Genomic DNA, 20,940 nt, shown 5'->3' on the forward strand with positions numbered 1-20,940 from the left:
TTGGGTGGCCAGACGTTAAAAGCTGTACAAAGGTTTACACATTAACGGTTCACCAGAACAGAACCTCATTATAAAAAAATAAAAAACAACATCAACTCAATACAGTATGCGCAAATCACAAGGCAAATAAATAAACAGTAAATCTCCCTCACTTGACACTAACTTAAAAATGAAAAATCCCTATTATTTTCAACACAAAATAAATAAGTTTCACTATTTTATGGATAAATAAGGCATGTATTTGCAATCCACATAAATTATCTATAGAGTTTGACTACCGGCGTATTTGTTCTTAATTATTATTATTATTAACAATATTCTAACTAGAAGTATGACTATAAATAAGCACCCTTTGCAGTATATTTTAATGTGCAATTGCAGAAAAATATAAGCTAACAGTAATTCTATTAACTTAGAATGATTAAACTTATGTTCTTGAGAGAATTGAGTAGGCAATCGAACATTTGCTGCTTCTTGTTTTAAAAAAGATGTAATAATCAGATTAGTGCTGTCAAAGTTAAGGCGTTAACTGATTAATTAAACACAAAAAAATATCGCATTAATCATGTATTAACGCAGATTAATCACACTATTAATTTTGACCACAGATGATCCTTAAACTGACAGTGGATGGTTACATTAAAGGTAGCACAGGTTGTGCTTGAGCAGTAAACATAACTACATGAATTAAAGTAAAGCATTTAATAAATGATTCAGAAAATGTGTTCATGTCAAACTATTGCGATCAATTTTGCAAGTAATTAACTGATTAGAAAAAGAGGAGGATGAGTGTGTGCAGTGTATACATTTTTTGAAGACGTCCTCATAAAATTAAATGTTGAAAAAAAAAAACACAACAGGTGGTCTTTAAATTTGGCGGGCAAAAATATTGATAAAAAGCCTTTTTAATCAAGAGATTAATCGTGATTAATCGAAATTTGAAGATGTGATTAATCTGATTGAAAATTTTAATCGTTTGACAGCTCTAAATCAGATACTATATTTGTACATATCGTACCAACGTTCAGCCAGTGAAGTCAACAGCTAACGTTAGCTAGCTGTGAAATACACATGAACCTTGCTTCTTTTTTTGTAAGGGATAAATCAAAGCTAAGCAAATAATTCAAAGTGTGCAACTGAAGGGGAAGTTAACCCGAAAATGAATTCACAAAATGTTGTATGTGCCTCACCAGTCTAAAGACGGCATTGCGATTAATATAGCCTTTTTTGGAATATGTCAGTTAAGCAGCAACATCCACCTCAGAGGGCGGCCATTTTGCCACTTGCCACAGATTGAAAATGACATCACAGCTAGGTAACGACCAATCACAACTCAGCTTCGGAAAGCCGTTTTCAGGTGATGGCAAGTGGCAAAATGTTGGACAAAACCCCTAAGCTGGATAAAATATTAATCAGAATATCGTGTTTAGACGCCACATATAACTGTAAAGAAAAATATTTGGGGGTTGACTTCTCAAGAGAGCCAAACAATTGTTTTAATCGCTTAAATACTGCTGGTTTTGGAATCGGTCTCTTTTCCTTTCAGACAGGTACACATCTCCAGATTGTGCCTCAGTTCGTCTATCCGCATGTCCTTGAGCTGCACCAGGCGCTCCAACTTGTTCACCTTCATTTCCAGGATCTACGCACACACATGACAACACATAGATGGGAAAACCACAGGCAGTGTATTGACTCATGACTCAAAAGTCCAGCGAAGCGTGATGAAAAAAAGAGGAAGTGTTGCAAGTAGCCTCTTGCCTCACATGCAGATGTTGTCACACACTGAGCGTTAAAATATCCGCTGAGGTGAAACTGACTCACTGACCACTGCTGACACAGCTTGTGTTATATATGCGTGCACACCTGCAAAATGTCTTTATGACTTGCTTTTTCCCCAGCAGAGAATGAAAATAGGAAGAGAAGTCAAGCGATGTGTTTGACAGATTGGTGTGTGTGTGTGTGTGTGTGTGTACCTCCACTGTTTCCTGCAAAGCCATGGCCGCATGCTCTTTTCCCTTTAGAATGTGGCGCACAGCTGGGTCCAAGTTGGCGTAAAACTGAGCTGCGTGTTGTAGTTTGCTGCAACATTAAAAACAAAAACAAAAACAAAAAACATAACAAAACCTTTATTTAAAGTGCATGTACAAAAAGTCCACACACCTTGTTAAAATTGTGGGTTTTGGGCATTAAAAAATGACACAAAGATGAATCATTTTTCCAACTAGAAAGGGGACTGTAATTCAAGAGAAAAATAAAAGGAAATATTTTTGGAAATGTTCAGTAGAAAAGATGCAGTAATTTCTGGCAAGTACTGGCTGTGTCATGCATGTGACAGCAATCTGCTATATTCTTCTGTCTTTCCTAGATGGAAATTTTACAAATAGCATTGTTTGACCTGAAGGGTGTGCATATTTATGCAACCATGCTGCCCCCCCCCCCAAAAGATTCCACTTATTTCTCTGTTCATTTAGTAGATGGCAGTGATCCGTGTGAAGCTTGATTTTGTTACCTCGTCTCCATTTTTAACTTGTCATCCCGTTTCGCCTCCACGCGTACCATCTCAGACAGATATCTGGCCTCACTCTGACTAAGCTCTGGAGCAAAGAGAAGAAAATGTGTGACACACCCTCTACAATCATGTCGACCCGTCTTAAGAGGTGAATAGTTTGCTGTTGTTGGACACCGTAAGAAGTCCAGTAAATCTCCTGAGCACAAACAATGGGCCGGGGGAAGATGGAGGATGAGGTTGATGAGGAGAAGCAGAACAAGAAAGGGAAGGCCTTGAAGTTCTGCCATGCTGATCTTTGCTCAGTGATAAGGCCATCTGCTGATATAAGGATGTGTGCTCTGTGTCTCTCTGTGATAGCACGCCGGGTGGAGGGGAGGAGAGGAAAGAGGAGCTGGTCTGAGGTCAGCTCATAAGGTTATTTGGCGGGACGGATGAGGTGTGAGAATTGGAGGAGAGCCATGTCAGGGATTGACGCCCAAAAGGTTGCGACATTTGCTTATCGTGTGTGTGTATGTGTGTGTGTGTGTGTGTGTGTGTGTGTGGGTGTGTGTGGGGGGGGGGGGTGTGGTCACTATGATCTCGATAGAATGACATGCACTTGCAGGGCGGGTAGCAGAGAGGATCAGGGAAAATCCTCTAGAATTAGCATGTGTCATATTTAGGGATGAACAATTAATCAGATTCAAAGTGATATCAAAATGTAGTGAAATGCAATTTTCATTTTTTTTTTTTGCTTTGACTTGCAACTTATTTCACAATAAGCATCACTCTGGCAAATAACGTCAAATTCTTCTTCTTCTTCTTCTTCAAAAAGAGGCTTCAAGCTGTTTAATGCCACTCCCAGTTGAAATCTATCATCGAACCAAGAGAATTGCATGTTGTCTATTGAAAACAACCAACATAGCTTTACGAACGCCCTCTGCTAACTTAATGCTAACATAACGGAAATTGCTATTTATGTGCTAACGGCTAACAGTCTTTTTTGTTTTTGTTTACAACCCTTCAAAGAAGGGATATTTTACACAAATGATGTAACAACACGTAGATGGATAATTTAACAATACTCACAGGCTTACAGTACATTATTTATCCTCTACGAAAAGACTAATATTACAACAACTTAATGAGTTACAGTAATAGTAGAAGAAGTCTATTCTTCTTCGTTTGTGTCTGCACGACTGTATTATACATTACAGCCATCCAGTGGCCAAGGCAGGCGCATTAATAATAGCAGCACAATTAAATTTCTTCATTACTAAAAAACAAAACCGCAAAATGTAGTTTATTTTTTTCATGTTTTTTAAATCACATGTGTATTGGTGTAAAAAAAATGTTTTAAAGTATAAATATTTTGTTATTAACTCATTCACTGCCATTGACGGCTATGGATGTCAAAAATTCATTTGAACTATTTTTATTAGTAAAAATGTTTTCCCACTTTTGTTAACAAGAGTTTGAAAACCTAGATTTTTTTTATTGTATTAGAACAGATATAAAAATTGGGATTAATCATGAGTTAATTAATAAAGTCATGCGATTAATTACGATTTACGATTTTTTTTAAATAATCTTTTCTCTCTAAAAAAATAGATTATTAAAAAAATATCATAAATTAGGGGCATCAGGCGATTAAAATTTGTAATCGTAATTAATCGCATGACTTCACTAGTTAACTCACGATTAATCACAAATTTTACATCTGTTCTAAATGTTCAAAAATAATTCTAGGTTTTTATACTCTTAACAAAAATGGAAAAAAATGTTAAATAGAAATAGTTTAAATGAATTTTTGACGTCTATAGCCGTCAATGGCAGCGAATGAGTTAAAAAAATAAAAAAATAAAAACATTCAAAGATCATTTTTGTAGCGCGCGGCAAAACAATAGCGTTTGTGGAGACTATCTAGCGGCTGCCACGATGATGAGGAGATGATTTACCACCAAATAATTTAAGCTATTTTTTTCATTCATAAGTGTGTCTGCAACTGGTAGCTCTTCACATTTATTTAGTTTCAAAAAGGATGGTGACCTTCTGCAGAGCTGGCTGATGAGCTGATCATTTGATTCAGGTGTGTTGGAGGAGTGAAAGATGGAAAACAGGCTGGTTAGGGCCACACATAGTCTACATTATTGTAAATGTGCCAATTGATTGGGCTGGGGACCAATCTACGGTGCACCCCGCCCCTCACCCAAAAACAGCCTGGTATAGGCTCACCTGTAATCCTAATCAGGATAAACGCTATAGAAAATGGGTGGATCGTAGATGACACAATTTCTATTGGAGGAAAATAATCAAGGATGTGGTTACCTGTGAGAGTTTTGTCTGGGTTTCTGGTGTCATAGTATTCCAAATCCTGCATTGAAAAAAACATTTACCAACAGACATATCACAATTGTCTATGTAGGCTGGCATTACATACTGATATGGTGTGTGTCTTTTGGTCCAACTTCTGGTCTATCTTCTCCTTGAGGTCGCTCAGCACACTCTCGATCACCCCCGAGGATCGCAGTACAATCTTCTTCACTGACTTCTCAGGCACATTGAAGTTCAGCTTGGAAAACACCTTCCTGTGTATGCAAAATGACACTCAACAACGCACACACATCTGTTTCCAATTAGGAAAGGAGCAGCAGATGGAAGGCGTTTTGTACCGACGTTGCATGTTGTGATGATAAACACCACAGGGATCCTCAGGGTTGGCCATGAGCCATTTAAATTGTTCGGGACTGTGTTTGGACTGGTTCTCACGGCCAGATGAAGAGAGTTTAGCTAAGTTCAGCTACTGAATATGTTGATGTCTCCACTGAGAGTGGTGGGTAGGGTGGCAATCGACATAATGCATTCCCATTGTGCCCATTTTACATCACTACAATTATACTTATTACTTATGAGATACAGGATATTGTATAAAAAATATTTACGCTGTGTGAATTTGTTCCTCAGTCATGGCTAAACAAACACAGCACAGGAAGCTTCAAGTCAAGTGTGTTTATTTATTTGATGGATGAATGCATGGACAATGTGTTGCGTCTCTCGCCTGTTAAGGAGGTTCCAGTTGCTGAGCTTTTGCTGAGTGGAACTGGCAGGAGTGTAGTTGTGCAAGTCAATAATCTTTGGGAAGAAATGTTTGACAACCTCAGCCGCCATCACTGTAGACAGACAACACATTGGTGAAATCTTCTCATACAACATCATTAGGTTACCAATAACACAAAAATAGTTTGCGCATATTTATGGCCTAGAAGTGTTTTTGTTCATATACTATTCATATTTAGACACAATTATAACCACAAAATAAAATAAACAATACAAAAACTTACTATAAATTCAGAATACGTAGAGGAACCGACCACGTTATCATTTATGTACACCTTAGCTATAGCTATTAAATACTCAAGTACACTTGGTGATTTCACACCTTTACGTCAATAAACAAAGATTATCTCTGTCATTATCAACCAAAATAAAGATAGTTATTTTGGTAAAAGGCTTTTACTAAAAGCAGAATGTTCGATGTGCATGTACCCGTAATGATGTGGCTCATTGTTGTCCTAATTTTAGCTTTAGCCTAGCTTGAAGTACCTCCATCGCTGAAGTCATTGGCGATGTTTCTTTTAGGTCTTGAAAGACGAATTTTATCTATCCACGCGTACAAATCCTGCAGCTCATCCTCGTCTAGCTCTCGCTCCATTCGCTATTGGCGTTTCTGTACACTTTATAAATTAACTTTTGACCGTTTCAAGTGCCAGACGATTTCGCTGTGTTGTTTGAAAGGGTTGCTAAGCAACGCTGTGTAAGGGGCCGTGTTACGTAAAGAGCGGAAATGGCGCCAATAGGAGCAGTTTTAAATGCTAAAACTGTATTGCGTTAGTTTATGTACGTATTACCTTGGGTAATTTTACAGTGTGTTTTATGGTTTGACATACAAAAAATAAACGTTTACATTTTATGTTCCATGAAAACACTATAGTATGCTATAAAGTTTGGGGCTCACTTGGATAGTAACTTTGTTGTTCTTAAAAAAAAAAAAAGTAGTACAACTTTTATTCACCCCCTTGGCCTTGACTTATTTCCGTTATTTTTTTGTTGGGAAAAAAAAAAAAAACTGCAACTGATAAAATGTCCTTATGGTTTTAAATTAATCAGAAACACAAGTATCAGTCAAGACATTGTTAATAGGGTAAAAAAAAATCACAATAAAAAAAGGCTTTATTTAAAAAAGAAATTTCTAAGTGACTCACAAACTTTTGAACGGTAGTTTATCGATTAAGATTTGTTTTCATGCTAACAGCAAAAATTAATCAATCATAGATAAATGCAAATAAATGCTGGAAGGCTATGCTGCGCAGATAAATATAATATGATGTGATTTAATAGGCTACCATCCTCAAATAATTGTGCAAAGCAAAAATCAAGTTGTCTGTAATTTTATTCAAACACAAGCATGCACAGATGATGTACTTTATAAATATAAATGAAACTCAAATTGAGATTTGAGTCCTCGTTATAAGGAATTAATTATTATTACTTTTGTAAGGGAAAATGTGCTGATGACTACTGCATAGTGCATACAATTAAAAAAAAATCCTTGAGAAGTTAAAATTGATGCGTGTTGAAATCAGAAAAAGACAATCGTCAAGCACAAATTCATACATTCATACAGTCCCACAAAAGGATTCAAGGCAAATTCATATTATTTGCATTCTGTCCTTATCATACAAAACTCTTTAAAGTGCCCAAATTGGTGCCACATTTTAAAATCCCTCAATTTGTCTTAGTACCAAAACAATGTGAAAAGAGTTACAGCATCAGCAGTGCAATCATAAAGTCTTCACATATCTCAGGATCGAGGAAGAGGAAGAGGAGGAGGAGATGTTTCCCTTCAAACAGATCATCGTCATCATCTTGGTTACGCAGCCATTAGAGCTGTCAATCACAGTTTTAAAAAGAAGCAAGGCAGACGGCGGTAATCCTCATGGCGTAAAAAAAAGAAAAAAAGCACTTTCGCTTATTTTTGTTGTTGATCCTTCAGCTGGATCTCGTCCTCGCATGAACCCACACCGTCTCTTGAGAGCTTTTTTTTTCCTTCTCCTTTTTTAGTCCTTGTAGGTGAGATAAGAGCATCAGTGTCTGAGGATCTCAGAAGCGGAACCATTCCCCTCAGTCATCTGGGTCTGCTGAGTGGAGTCAGGGCAGCTCTCCCTGCAAGCTTCACAAAAAAATACCATCAGCAAGTGCACCGCATTACCTTCTTTCAATAAAATCTCTTCAGACGTCTAGACATAGATGAATTTAGCACTTCTTTAGATTTAGTAAGACAAGTATCAGAATAAATTTAGCTCCAGTTAAAATTTGTTTGGAAACCTTTAGCAATTTTTGAAAGTGACTCAAATATGGTACTAATTCCAAGCCACTGCTTGTTCATTAAATCACTATGCTGGAATGATGGCCAAAAATCCATAATCACAATCCTCGGGAATAACAATGAGAGTCTGGCGGGTTTAAGGAAGCACCGCTGTGTCAATTCGTACCATCTGAGTGTGAGGCAGCTGCAGAGGGACGACGGCGGGCTTTGGCTTCACTGGAGGCGTGAAGGGTTTTGGCTTTGTGACCTGTGAGAATGCAGATAATTACATCAAAAGAACAAAAACATTTACTACGTGCGCATTTAAATGCTGACTTACTGGTTTGGATGTAAGCGGCGGGAGAGGTCTGGACGGAGGTAGTGGCCGAGCCTGGAAGTAAACACAAATCAATATGTGACTGACGAATCATGTTATGTAGACCCAAGTTTTAGGACACGCCTCTCACAGTACAGGAACGGTGCAGGGGCCTTTTTTTTTTTCAGCCCTGAACAAAAATATCTGAATTTCGCAGATTAATTACGAATAAAAAAAGTCAACCCCCCCATTGTTTTGGGACAATAATATCTTCTATGCAGCCCCACTGGTCTAAATATGGTATTCTGGTTAATATTGAATTGGTGAAATATGAGTTAAATGGCAAAATCCAGCCGTTTTTATCCATCTAAGGGGGCGGGCATTTTGCCACTTGCTGTCGACTGAAGATGACATCAATGTTGCTCAGGTCTCAGGTAACAACCAATCCACAGCTCCGCTTCAGAAAACATTGGTGATTGGTCGTTGCCTGAGCAACATTGATGTCATTTTCAGTCAACAGCAAAGTGGCAAAATGGCCGCCCCCTGAAATGTATAAAAATGGCTGGATTTTGCTTCATAACTGTTATTCCACAAATGTAACATTAATCAGAATGTCATACTGTCATAATGTCAAACTAGTGAGATCACATTCAAGAAATGTTTAAGGTTGACTTCCACTTTAACAAAGCTAATAACAAAGATGAGTTATTAGCAGGGGTGTAGCACCCGCGTGGGTTGTGGGTGTTTCAACACCCATTCCTTTCCAGACTTCTTCCTCTGTTCTCAATGTACGGACAATAACAATTTTTGTGTGTGTGGCAACTTTCACTTTCAATGCTGTCTATCCATATATACAGCATAACGAGTGAATGCATGATTAAAACGATTAGCCAATTTGCTAAATTGAATTACGTTCCATTTTATACTGTATATTACCTCAGAGTAGATAGGCTTGTTCTGCACTGCTGGTGGTTGCAAAAGAGGCCTTAAGCCCTAAAAAAAACAAAAGCATTACGTGACTTAAGAAGAAACAACCATTAAGGATGATAAGGGCGTCTCTCGTGGGGGTTCTGAACTAACGTCTGGATCACGTTACCTGTTGTATCTTTGATGGCTGAGGTACAGTTGGTTCCTTTCTGGGGGGCTGCAAGACACAACGAAGTGGAAAGAAAAGCATGATGAGTGCTAGACAGACTGCAAGGAGTTGACTTTGACTTGGCTTAGCCACTGGAAAGTTGTAGGTTCCAGACACAAAATGGGTCTTTGGGGGCAATGCTCCAGAGACAATTATGAAGACTTATGTCTGGGATCCCCAAAATATGTATAATTTTTACATTCCTTGTTGTCTTTGGCTTTTAAAACATTTTGAAGAGGCAATAGCTGCACGATCTAACTGACAAACCTCAGGAGCTCTTCTGCAGTGCTTCAACGTCTCACTCGACGGTCCAATTGCGGAGAAGGAAAGCGGTTTACACACACGCGTGGCTGAAGACTCCACAAACGTTGGCTGGCTGATGGTTGTGGAGCGAAGATGAGGGCTGCCCCGTGCATTGCTTGATGGAAATAAAGGATTCGTCTGTCCTGAGGTAGATTGGAGGCATCTGTAAAATACACACAACAATTAAGATTAAAAAAAACATGAGGGCTCATTGATCTGTCAAGGTCAAGCGAGTTGAATGTCAAACCTCTTTGAAGGTTGCATTTTCTGGCTGCAGCACATGAAACCTCCGATGAGAAGGGCCGCGACTATGAGCAAGCTTACGGCCAGGGACACAATAAGCCCCAGGCCCCCGCCTGTAAACACGCACATCACATGATCAATAACCATTCATTGCTTGAGGGGAGCGACAGTAAATGTCAGTTAACATCATTACTGTGGCTACGAAGGGAAATTCCGTGAAATCACTTCTACCGGTGCCTCCATTTGATCACAAGAGCTCAGTTGTCTGACTCCATGTGGAATACATTCCAAGTAAGAAAGCAAGGCAAAGTCACATGTAATGCACATTCTCATCAAGCTCATCTACAACTGTGTACTGCATGTACAGTACACTGACCATCATATCAGTGCAATTCGTTTGATGTTTGTGTGATTGTTGAAGTTCATGATTATACTAGTGGAGCCACACTGTTTATATCCTCCCTTTGTTTTGACTCCTCAGCTCCTCTTTCTGTATCTATTTAAACCAAACTATTTAATCTCTGTGTTTGGAAAATACTGTAGTGTTTGAGATCAAGTTACTACATGTATTTTTTCCAACTTTATTTGGGGGAAAGTTTGGCTTTTTGATGCGCCTAATGATTCAAATGGGCACAGTGTCTATTAGAGGCATGGCCGGCATTTGAGAAAATACACTAAACATTTTATCTTTAACACTCAAACCTTGAGACCACCATTTGCCTCACACACTACAACATGTATTTATTTACCTCTAAGTTCTTAATAAAAATGTCATCATAAACTGCACTTCGAATTTTGTTTGGGCCAACTAATTCAATATCTGACTAAAACTAAATTGACTACTGTATTGTCATACACAAAGAAACCATCAGGGCATCTTGACTTGCTTTTAGTGTGACATACAGTATGCTACATACAGTATGTTCTTTAATTAGCCGTGCCACAGTTGGTGAGTGTGGAGGACCAAAAGTGCCAAAATTAAATAAATAAATGTCCTCCATAGGTGAGTGAACTGTGAATTGTATTCTTACACTACTAATACAGATTTAAACACATTTCTTTCTTTAAATTAAACATTTGGGAATGTATGTTTTGAATCTCACTCTAAAAACAGTTGGGTCAATGTAACCCAATTATGGCTCTAAAATGGACCGATCCACTTTATACTTTACAAATTTCTGGGTTGTTTTATACAAAATGACCGGATTTTTTGACCCAAGTAAAGGATCTGACCAATATTTACGAGTTGTTTTACACTAAAAGACCCATTTCTTGACTCAAACTTGGGTCAAATCGACCCAATTAGAGGATCGGTCCATTTTGGACCCATAGTTGGGTTATTTTTTTACCCAACTGTTTTTAGAGAGCCATATTGTATTTGTTACTGTTGTGTACAATAATCAAAATAAATAAATACAAACCCAATCAAACTCAATGGATTACGTTGGACAAAGAGCATGACAGAGTTTAAAGTGAAAGTTTCCTGTAGTTGATCCTGTAACTGTCTGCAGCCACACAACAATTATGATACACATGATTGTGTACAATACCTTCGGACACTTCCGATTGCAGCACATCACAGAAAGGCGGAGCCCAGCCAGGATCGCAGTGACACTTGCTCTGATGGTTACAAACCTGTTGGAGATCAATTCTGTCAGTTTGGGATGCTTCAAATATTGAGCGTGCCTGTGTGTGTGTGTGTGTGTGTGTGGAGGGAAGATTTTCACCCCATGGTTGTTGCATTTAGCGGAGCAGTCATTGGTTCCATATGCTCTTATATTTCTGATGTCTTGACACTTTTGGTTGTAGCATACCTTAAAAACAGATCAACACACATTTTAGCGCGTGTAGTCTAAGGAAGCCACAATCTAAAGCAACAATCTTTACCATATTGTTGCCACACTTGGTACCAGTGGGCACCATGCCCAGGTCTGCAGGGTAGTTGTCTTCAGGGTTCATGGTCGCCTCGTTACATTCCTCATTTCCTACTTTGTAAAAGGACTTCCTGGATGTCACTGGGAACTCCCATCCACCCGAGCAGAAGAGAGTCCCGCATGATTGCTCTCTGCAACCGAACCAACACAAAGCAATGAATCACAAGATCAAGAATGCAACACTGATGTACTAGTATGTGTCAAAACATACTGGCCAGAACATCTACGCATAAACAAGGTGTTTCTGCAGCCTCCATGCTGGAAGAAACAAGCATCAGCAGCGACTTCGGCATCTACAAACAAGACACAAGTTGATTTCTGTTACAGAATAAAGATAATACTGTAGTTCTTTAGTAAGTATGTAAGTAAATGTCATTTATATAGCTCATACAGAATAGACAGGATTCACAAAGTGCTTCATTTGGTATATAATTCACCATTAATACAGGAAAAACACAAATACATCTAATTAAATCAAAAATAAACTAAACAATCAAGTCTGATGGAAATGCCTGGCTCCATAATGTGTTTTAACTACTTTTTGTCTATAGACTCTAATGGAAGTGCATTCCGCATTTTGGATTAATTAACTGCAAGGATGGTGAACATAGTTTTAGTTGGACACGGAGTCAGTAAAATGAGGATGAGGATTTAGAACAGGGGTCAGCAACCTTCACTGCCAAAAAAGCCATTTTAGATAAAATAAATACAAAAAATCTGTCTGGAACTGCAAAACCTTTGAACATAATAATGAACAAAATACAGAAGTGTGTTAGTGTTGGTAGTCTAATGTGATGAGCTGCAACATAACATTAAATATGCAGCAGTCAATACTTTGTGAGTTTCATTTTCTTCTACCTTTCATCTTCTATTTTTGAATTTTCTATAATAATAATAATAATGCATCAGATTTATATAGCGCTTTTCTAGACACTCAAAGACGCTTTACAATGGAATGGATACATTATTCATGCGCTCACACATTCGCACTCTGGTGGCGGTTAGCTATTTAAGTAGCCACAGCTGCCCTGGGGCAGGCTGACGGAAGCGTGACTGCCAGTGTGCGCCTACGGCCCCTCCGACCACCACCAAACATTCGCACCTTCCATACACCAGTGTGAGTGGAGGCAATGTGTGTGAAGAGCCTTGCCCAAAGGACACAACGGCACATGACTTGGGGAGAGCGGGGATCGAACAACCGGCCTTTTGGTTACTGAACGACCGTCTCTACACCCTGAGCCTCTTTGTGTGTGCAATTGTTCAGACTTAGTTTTTCAAAATTTTTAGACTTCTGTCTTTCTGTCAAATTTCTGACATTTTTGGCAATTTTATGAACATATTACACTAATTTTCTGCCTATTTTCTTCCTTTTTTTCAAATGTTATGGCTATTTTTGGACTTTTTCCAGCCTTTTTTTGCTACCAATTTTATGACATTTCTGGCAATTTTGTGGGCATTTTATGGTAATTTTGGGGATTTCTGCTTTTGTTTTTAGATATTTTATACTACTAACTTTTTTAAGTTTTCTTTTCTGCTTTTTTTCCCAATGAATTTTCTGACTTGGCAATACTAGACATTTTACGGTATTTTTCTGCCTTTCTTCTTTTGTTTTTGGACATTTTATGGTTACTTTTTGAACATTTTATTTTCTGCCTTTTTAAAAATAATTTTTTCGACCTTCAATTTTGCACACATTATATGGTAAATTCATGCTTTTCCTCTTCCCTTTTGGACACTCATCATGATTATGTATTTAAAAAAAACATCTACCTTTTGTCTCTTTTTCTGACAACTTACAAATTTGGACTTTCATATTTTTTTAATATTATTGTTTTGTTTTTTTATCCAGTTCATTAATTAAATTAAAGAATATTTTATCTAAAAAATTTAAATATGTTTAAAAAAAAGAGAAAATGTTTCCTTTTTTTTTTTCTTTTTTTTTTTAGGGAGCCACAGGAGCGGGAATAAAGAGCCACATTTGTTTCCAGGGCCACAGGTTGCAGACCCCTGAATTAGGCAAAATTTATTTTAGTACCTGGTCCCCACAGTCTCTTGCAGTGCTGCTGCCGTGACGGACACTGTCCGTTATAGCAGTACCCTTTCCCACGGTTGCACGGCAGGCCGTTCTGGGCGTAGGCGTCGTGAGGACAGGAGGCGGACAGTCCAGTGCAGTGCTCTGCCAAGTCACAGTTTCCTGTCTTTAGCCGACAGACGCTGCCTGACGCTTTCAGCTGCAAATGGTGATGGAACACAAATGCAATTAATCACACACAAGCGACGAGCCTGCAAATTGTCACAGCCACATAGTAGCACATTGAGTATCATGTGGAGAGCGTATATTACGCACTTGACAGTTGTGGCAGCATTCCCCCTCAGCACACTGGGCTCCTGCGCTAAGTTTGCAGTTTGTAGCGTTGCAACAGGGATTCTTGCATTCCTTGGGAGCGAGCATAATGTTACAATCCAGCCTTCATTGTTGAGCTTTGGTCATGTAAATGTTTGTGTGAGCGCCATGTACCTTTACGCTACCACAGTCACACTCCTCTCCGGGTTCCAGGAAGGCATTGCCGCACACTGGTCCACCGTAAATGCGGCCAGTAGAGGGGGTATCCAACAGACAAGCTGGGTTGATCTCCTCCAGGAACCTGTTGAGCTGCTGCTGGCTGCAGCTGCTGAACATCTCTGGAGGCACGGTACTAGAGGAACATTCAAGAAGCCCTGACGTTTGCTTTGTGTTTGAGAATGCAGTAGTTAGATCAGGCTTAGCCGGAGCTTAAGTTAACTTACCCAACACTCTCCGCCATAATGCAGCCTTTTTTTGACGTCAAAGAACCACAGATACAGTTTTCGGTATCATGAGACAAGCCCAGGTTGTGACCCATTTCGTGGGTAATAGTGGAGGACACTCCAATTGCGTTATTGTTATGATCCTGTGTGCACAGTTAGAGGTGTGTTGTATACAAATTGTGTATAATGGTAGAGTTGGGGTCTACCATATCTGACTTTGGGCACATATAGACAGACAACCATTCCACTCATATTCACATCTATGGACAATTAGTCTTCACTCAACCTAACTTGCATGTTTTTGGAATGTTCCTGGAGAAAACGTAAACTCCATAGTAGAAGGCAATTTGCAGCTGAGATTCAGAACTGTAAGCTGTGACATGCTAACCATTACTCTATCGTGGTCACCATAGCGATAATATATGTAAAAACATAGGGATGTTTGATATCCTTTTTTTCCCTCCAGAACGATACGAGTATGAGTACTCAACTCGAGTAGTCCTCAAGGATTATATAGTGTAGATAACACCACTATATAAATCAATTTTTCATTTACCGATACTAAGTACTGATACCACTAGTACTTTTGATAAATAAAATCCCCCCCAGTCTCCCAAAAAACCCAATGACAGATAATTTAAAGAAAGACCAATTTATCCTATTATAGCATTTTCCTTTAAATTGCATGAAATTAATAGCAATTTTCTATTTTTCTAATTTTTTGTTCCTGCTGTTATTGGCTGCCGTCACGAGTACCGAAACTTTGCAATAGGGCCGCGTATCAGTACTCACACATCTTTAATAAACATATACAGTGGTCCCTTGCTAGTTCGCGGTTCACTTATTATGGATTTTTATTTGGGTCCATAACGTTATAAGTTAATCGCTACATACACTATAGCACCAATGCAAACAAAAGTGTATCAAATTATTCATAACAACATTTCGATGAAAATTCACACTCATGCATGAAGTATAATAAAAAGAAACTTACAGCATTACTGTATTTAGTAATAATACTTTTCCTTTAAGCATAAATTATTTGTAATTATCCATCCGAACCTTTTTTAATGACAAAGAAATATATATATTTTTTTTTTATCGCGGGCGGGCATGGAACATATTATCTGCGAAAAGTGAGGGAACACTGTACAGTACATTGATTAGTGATGGTTGTGTTCTGATACCAGGCAACACTCTTATAGCCATTTTATGATCAGGAACTGGAAATTAGTAATTAGAAGAATACAACATTGCCATTAAATTTGTGATTTTTTTAGGGAGAATATCTATTTTGAGATATAAAGGTCTTTCTCTAAAATTATGTCATCGTTTGTGGGGGAAATTTTATGTATAAAAAGTACTAGAAGTATCTGTAGTTGATATCGGTATTGGTGACTAATCATGAGTTGAGTACTTGTACTGGTAAGAGTCTGGAAAAAATAGTATCGTACATCCCTAAAATTGATATAACAATAATCAATCATTTATTTATTACTTGATTGTTAATTTGTCCAGTTCCTAAATTGACAACATTTTGTCCAAAGCCCAACTTTTCACAACTGACAGTTTATAAAGATCTTATGATGATTATGGATAATTATATAAAACAATAGAAAGCACCCACCTCATTGACCGCTCCCGAGCTCGAGGTGCACATTGCGTTTGTGTTGGCCAGACCGACCGTGGTGCCTTCGAAATCCAAACCGCTAAACAATAAAAAGAGAACATTTTTCACATGCTAGTCAGAGCAGATGAAAGCCTCTTTATGTCTGAGTCCTACGTGATGAATTGTGCGTTGTCATGCTTCATCCTCGGCAGGAGGTTGCGCTGGCGCCACTCGAGAAAGCGGCTGAGCGTTTGCTCGGGATTGGAGCTGACCTCGATTTGATCTTTGTACGACCAGATATCAAGACCTACCAACATGACACGGACACCCACAGGACGGTACAGCTGGAATGCAACAGCAGAACGCACTTAAGCACATTCAAAGGAACGGATGACTTAATGCAGTATGTGGAGAAGTTCAAAAGGCGAGTCAGACATGAGCAAGGATACACTCTATAATACGGTCACAGACCACCACTGTTGGGTCAACTGTCTGGTGAGTCATTGGCCCAATTCTTAAAGAATATGCAAACGAGCAAAGTGTGATATGTGTGAAACTCCTCCGCTGAGGTGCTAAGATTCACAGTTGAAGTGAGAGATCTTCTCCTTTTAATCACTTGTAGGGAACAGACCGTATCAGTACACTTTTTCTTCAATTCTTCTATCCAGACGCAAAGGAAATGTTGTGCATGCACAGGAAATATTCCCAGACCACATCGAGAGTTGTGTGAATTTTAGAATTCAACAATTTCACAGTACTGACTGTTTCTGTTTGTGTAAGAGACACCTACCCTGTCAACGTTGTTTGCTATTTCAAGCACTCTGGCCTCCACTGTCCTTTTATTACCAAACCTCTTGTACTGAAAGGAAAACATTTACTGTACATTAGTACGATTCCTGATATGGCAATGTGTATTGTTGATTAGATCCAAATGTATTATTGATATGAGAAGAAGAATCAAACCTCTGTGTTGTCGACCACCACAGCGAGCTCTACTGTTCTGGGTTTTCTTCCACCGTCTTTAGTTTGGCCTCTGCTTCTCTGAGGAAGTTAGACATTTTACAAGTGATTTTTTTTTTTACAAGTACATTAATTAAGGATATAAAGTTGGACGTTTGGAATTGAAGTTTTGAAGCAAATCAGTAGCACTCAACAATACTTTTGATGGGCTTTGGGACGTGTAGTGGTTCACTTTAGATGCCTTATTGAAGCTAATGTGATTCCAGCACTTTTATGCATGATGGCTGTATGGACAGTTTTTTTTTTTAGGTGCACCTACACAAACTAATGAGATCCAATACAGGAAATGAACCATCTACTGTATTTCACCCTTTATAAAGATAGTGTAATAATGCTTACTTTTGATTGGCAGTGCCACTAAGGCAGTTGTTTTTAACCTGGGTTCGATCGAACCCCGGGGGTTTGGTGAGTCAGTCTCAAGAGTTCGGCAGAAGTCAAGACACACACCCGACACAAATGATTTGTGATGATAGGTATCAATGGCTGCAGAAGATCACGCTACATGAATTGGCCTGGTCGACTTGTGGCTGTTGTGATGGTACATCGTGCGATTTCTTTATTATTGTAATCCCTTTATACTATGTTGAGCAATAAAAGAAAGTGGGCGGATGAATATGTGCAATATGAATTCAAATGTATAACGGAACGTGTGGTGTTCCACAGGGTTCGATTTTGGGGCCTCTGCTGTTTTCATTGTATCTGCTGCCCCTGGGTTACATTTTAAAAGGGAAGTTAACCCAAACATTTTCTTGACATTATGTTCTATGCAGCCCCACTAGTTTAAATATGGTATTCTGGTTAATATTGCGTTACTGGAATATGAGTTAAGCAGCAAAATCCAGCCGTTTGTATCCATCTCAGGGGGCGGCCATTTCGCCACTTGCTGTCGACTGAAAATGACATCAATGTTGCTCAGGTGTCAGGTAATGACCAATCACAGCGGAGCTTCAGAAAACAGGTAAGCTGTGATTGGTCGTTGCCTGAGCCCTTAGCAACATTGATGTCATCTTCAGTCGACAGCAAGTGGCAAAATGGTCGAGATGGATTTTAAAAAACGGCTGGATTTTGCTTCATAACCCATATTTCAAAAATGCTGCGTGTGTCTTCACCAGACTGCTGAGCTGGAACAGTCCAGACGGACGAGCACCATGATCGTAGTACATGGTTGTGTTTCCATGGGAACAGGAGCTCCTCTTCCTTCTCAGGTGTTTGTAATTGTAAACTGCGTGAAGACCCTCATCACTGTGAACTTCAGCCTGCTGAGAGGCCAGGGGTTCTATCAGGTATGTCTGATCCTGGAAGCGCACAAACCCCCTGCAGGGAAAAACAGGAATTTCAGAGAAGGTGTAGAGACGAAGGTCAAACTGAAGTCCCTTTGTAAGTCTTGTTACTAGAAAATATGTAATATATAACAGACATCTGGATCTCAGACACAGTCATACTCAATCTTATTAATTCTAATGGAGGAAACGGCTGCAGTGGAGTCTGTATTTAACATGCTGGACATGAGTCATAATGGGCAGTCTCAAACTATAATGGCTTTAAGTGAATTTTGCATGCCAAGCATTGGCAACAATAACCTGTTTGGAATCACATTTACATGAGGGGGAGTGTGGGGGGTGGCGGGGAAAAACAACAACAAAAAAACCCTTACTTTAATCCTGAACACAGCTCCATGCTGGCGGAGGAGTCGTCCACCCCCACGACGTGTCCGTGGTAGTAGCAGTGATTCTGAATATGTCAGGAACAGACAGATTTAAACACACATACTATAATGACAGCATAAAATGAGGCCAAGTTTGATGTGTTGCACTTTATGAGTCACGGTCAGATGGGAATGAAAAATCAAGAACATACATTAGCATTACTAACCAACTTCCTGTATGAGACGTCAGCATTAGAGGAAGGAACTGTGTCATTAAGAAATCAACGTGCCCAGCTCACACGTCAAATCGTGTACTGGGTGGATATGAAGCAAATTTGAGAAAAGTACAAAATGTATGGGTATGATGCCACAGGATATCCTGTACTTGATTAATACATGCAACAATCTCCTGTGTTGAAAAGGCTGATATGAACACAAAGTATTTGGACGCACTGTCAAATTAGTCATTAAGCGATCCAGGGTTAGATTAGACCAGTCATTCTCAGCCATCCGTACATTTTGAGTGAGCAGGACCCTATCGCAGATGTTTTTTCCAATCGCAGAGCATATGCAATGTAGACACACACAAAAAAAGTTTTTTCCCTTGTCTGACGTCTATAAAAGTGGGTCACAACTTAAATGGGGCCATGGGAAAATGTGGGTCCCAAAGGGAGACCGATTGAGAACTTCTGGATTAGAGACCCTTTAGTCATCTAAATGCCTTATCCAGACATTTCGGACAATGCTTGATTCCAACTTTGGCAATCACTTTTTACAAAGTAAAACCCGTAGAGGCGTTCTTATCAATACTTACTTTCTTCAATGCATGTGTTCTTCCTGTAGGCATAATGCCACACATTTGCTAGTCCTTGAACTTTTTTGGTTGCCCCAAAGGGAAATTGAATTTACTTAATATTTAATTTGTAATATGTGCAGTATATAATAATAAGGCTTTATTTGATCATTATTATATTATATTTTTCATAAATTTAGTAGGCTGTGACCCAATAACTAAAAAAGTGAAATGGCCCCTGAAAAGAAAAAGTTTTCCCACCCTTGCCCTGCACTAATATATTTATTTCCTTTATGGTGTATTTTAAAAACATACACTCCAAATTCTATCCACACATGCCTCATAAAACAACATATACCTCAAGAGCAGGAGTTGCTGTTAGTTGCGTGCCTTGCTCAGAATAATGTGTCACAGAGAAGGTTTTTCCGATAAGCTCCCTGAAATGATCAAGTTGGTTGAAACATGAGTAAGTGTAAATATGTACACAAACGTGCGCTCAAGTGGATAAATATAAACCTCTCTTACTTATTTCTTTCCAGGTGCAGTGTGCAATTTTGTCCTGCAATCATCACAGAGTACTGCAGTACATCAGGGTACTTCTACACAACACACAATATTGCATGTACATAAGTGGTTGTTCCAGAGGTTAAAATGAGGTTGTGCTGTAGAGTGAGTGTGTGAGTGAGTGATTTACCTGATTGGTTGCAGCATTAGTGATGTGAGAAGGATTCCTCAGCTTCTGAGGTGTCACTGTTTGATATTTCATCACATGAGGTAGAGTCCACACACTCCCTGCAAATAGGAATATCGCAATGAGCCAACAAAGAAAGTGAAAAAAAAGAAAAAAGAAAATAGAAAGCGAGATATATGGAGGGGGGAAAAAAAGAACTACCCCACGCGGAGAAGAATATCCATATCAAATATCCAAAGTGGGTCATGTTGCTTGGACGGACTCAGTCATTGTGAGCTCAACCGTCTGAGAAAATGCCGAAGAGTCGACTAGCATCTCTCCGCCCCTCTGTGTTGTAATTTCCTCAAACTGACCCTGCCTCTGACGAGTAGAAATAACAAGATAATAATTATATATGTATATACATAAATATATTTTAAAAAAAATACCTCCAACTTTACGCTTCAAAAACCCTTTAATACTTTGTACGACGCCGTGTGGGTTAAAAAAAAAAATCGGCAAAACTTTACAAATTGGCTATAAAATCAAAACATGGAAATACAAATACAACGAATTTAAAATGAGTGGTCATCCTAAAAACTAAAAAGGAAAAGAAAGAAATAGATTAT

At 38.8% G+C, this 20,940-nt stretch overlaps 2 protein-coding genes across 3 annotated transcripts; both read right to left on the bottom strand.

Annotated features, from left to right (window-relative positions):
* On the bottom strand, positions 1-6,286 carry spef1 (sperm flagellar and cilia associated 1). Of its 2 annotated transcripts, none has more exons than XM_086093343.1 (7): positions 6,095-6,286; positions 5,550-5,661; positions 4,932-5,079; positions 4,820-4,865; positions 2,513-2,597; positions 1,977-2,082; positions 1-1,642 (listed from the first exon to the last, which is right to left on the bottom strand). In XM_086093343.1, the coding sequence occupies exons 1-7, from the start codon at positions 6,201-6,203 to the stop codon at positions 1,505-1,507; spliced, it is 744 nt and encodes a 247-aa protein (XP_085949469.1). In that variant the 5' UTR covers positions 6,204-6,286; the 3' UTR covers positions 1-1,504. The 2 variants fall into 2 exon arrangements, with proteins under 2 accessions (XP_085949469.1, XP_085949470.1); XM_086093344.1 differs by having other exon boundaries at positions 6,038-6,240.
* Positions 6,287-6,923: 637 nt separating this feature from the next.
* Positions 6,924-20,648, bottom strand: adam8a (ADAM metallopeptidase domain 8a). Its single transcript, XM_086093753.1, has 25 exons — positions 20,534-20,648; positions 20,336-20,433; positions 20,167-20,240; positions 20,000-20,078; positions 18,858-18,934; positions 18,313-18,517; positions 17,147-17,224; positions 16,974-17,042; positions 16,358-16,527; positions 16,202-16,283; positions 14,575-14,717; positions 14,306-14,483; positions 14,135-14,224; positions 13,823-14,018; positions 11,999-12,080; positions 11,741-11,918; positions 11,581-11,667; positions 11,404-11,488; positions 9,858-9,966; positions 9,575-9,773; positions 9,269-9,316; positions 9,109-9,165; positions 8,197-8,247; positions 8,044-8,124; positions 6,924-7,721 (listed from the first exon to the last, which is right to left on the bottom strand). Exons 1-25 carry the CDS (start codon positions 20,577-20,579, stop codon positions 7,677-7,679), a joined length of 2,607 nt encoding a protein of 868 aa, XP_085949879.1. The 5' UTR covers positions 20,580-20,648; the 3' UTR covers positions 6,924-7,676.
* Between the last annotated feature and the right edge of the window lie 292 nt (positions 20,649-20,940).

Source organism: Leptonotus elevatus, chromosome 13 (genome assembly GCF_054856555.1).
Source record: "Leptonotus elevatus isolate MCC_2025b chromosome 13, RoL_Lele_1.0, whole genome shotgun sequence".
Lineage (NCBI taxonomy): Eukaryota > Metazoa > Chordata > Actinopteri > Syngnathiformes > Syngnathidae > Leptonotus > Leptonotus elevatus.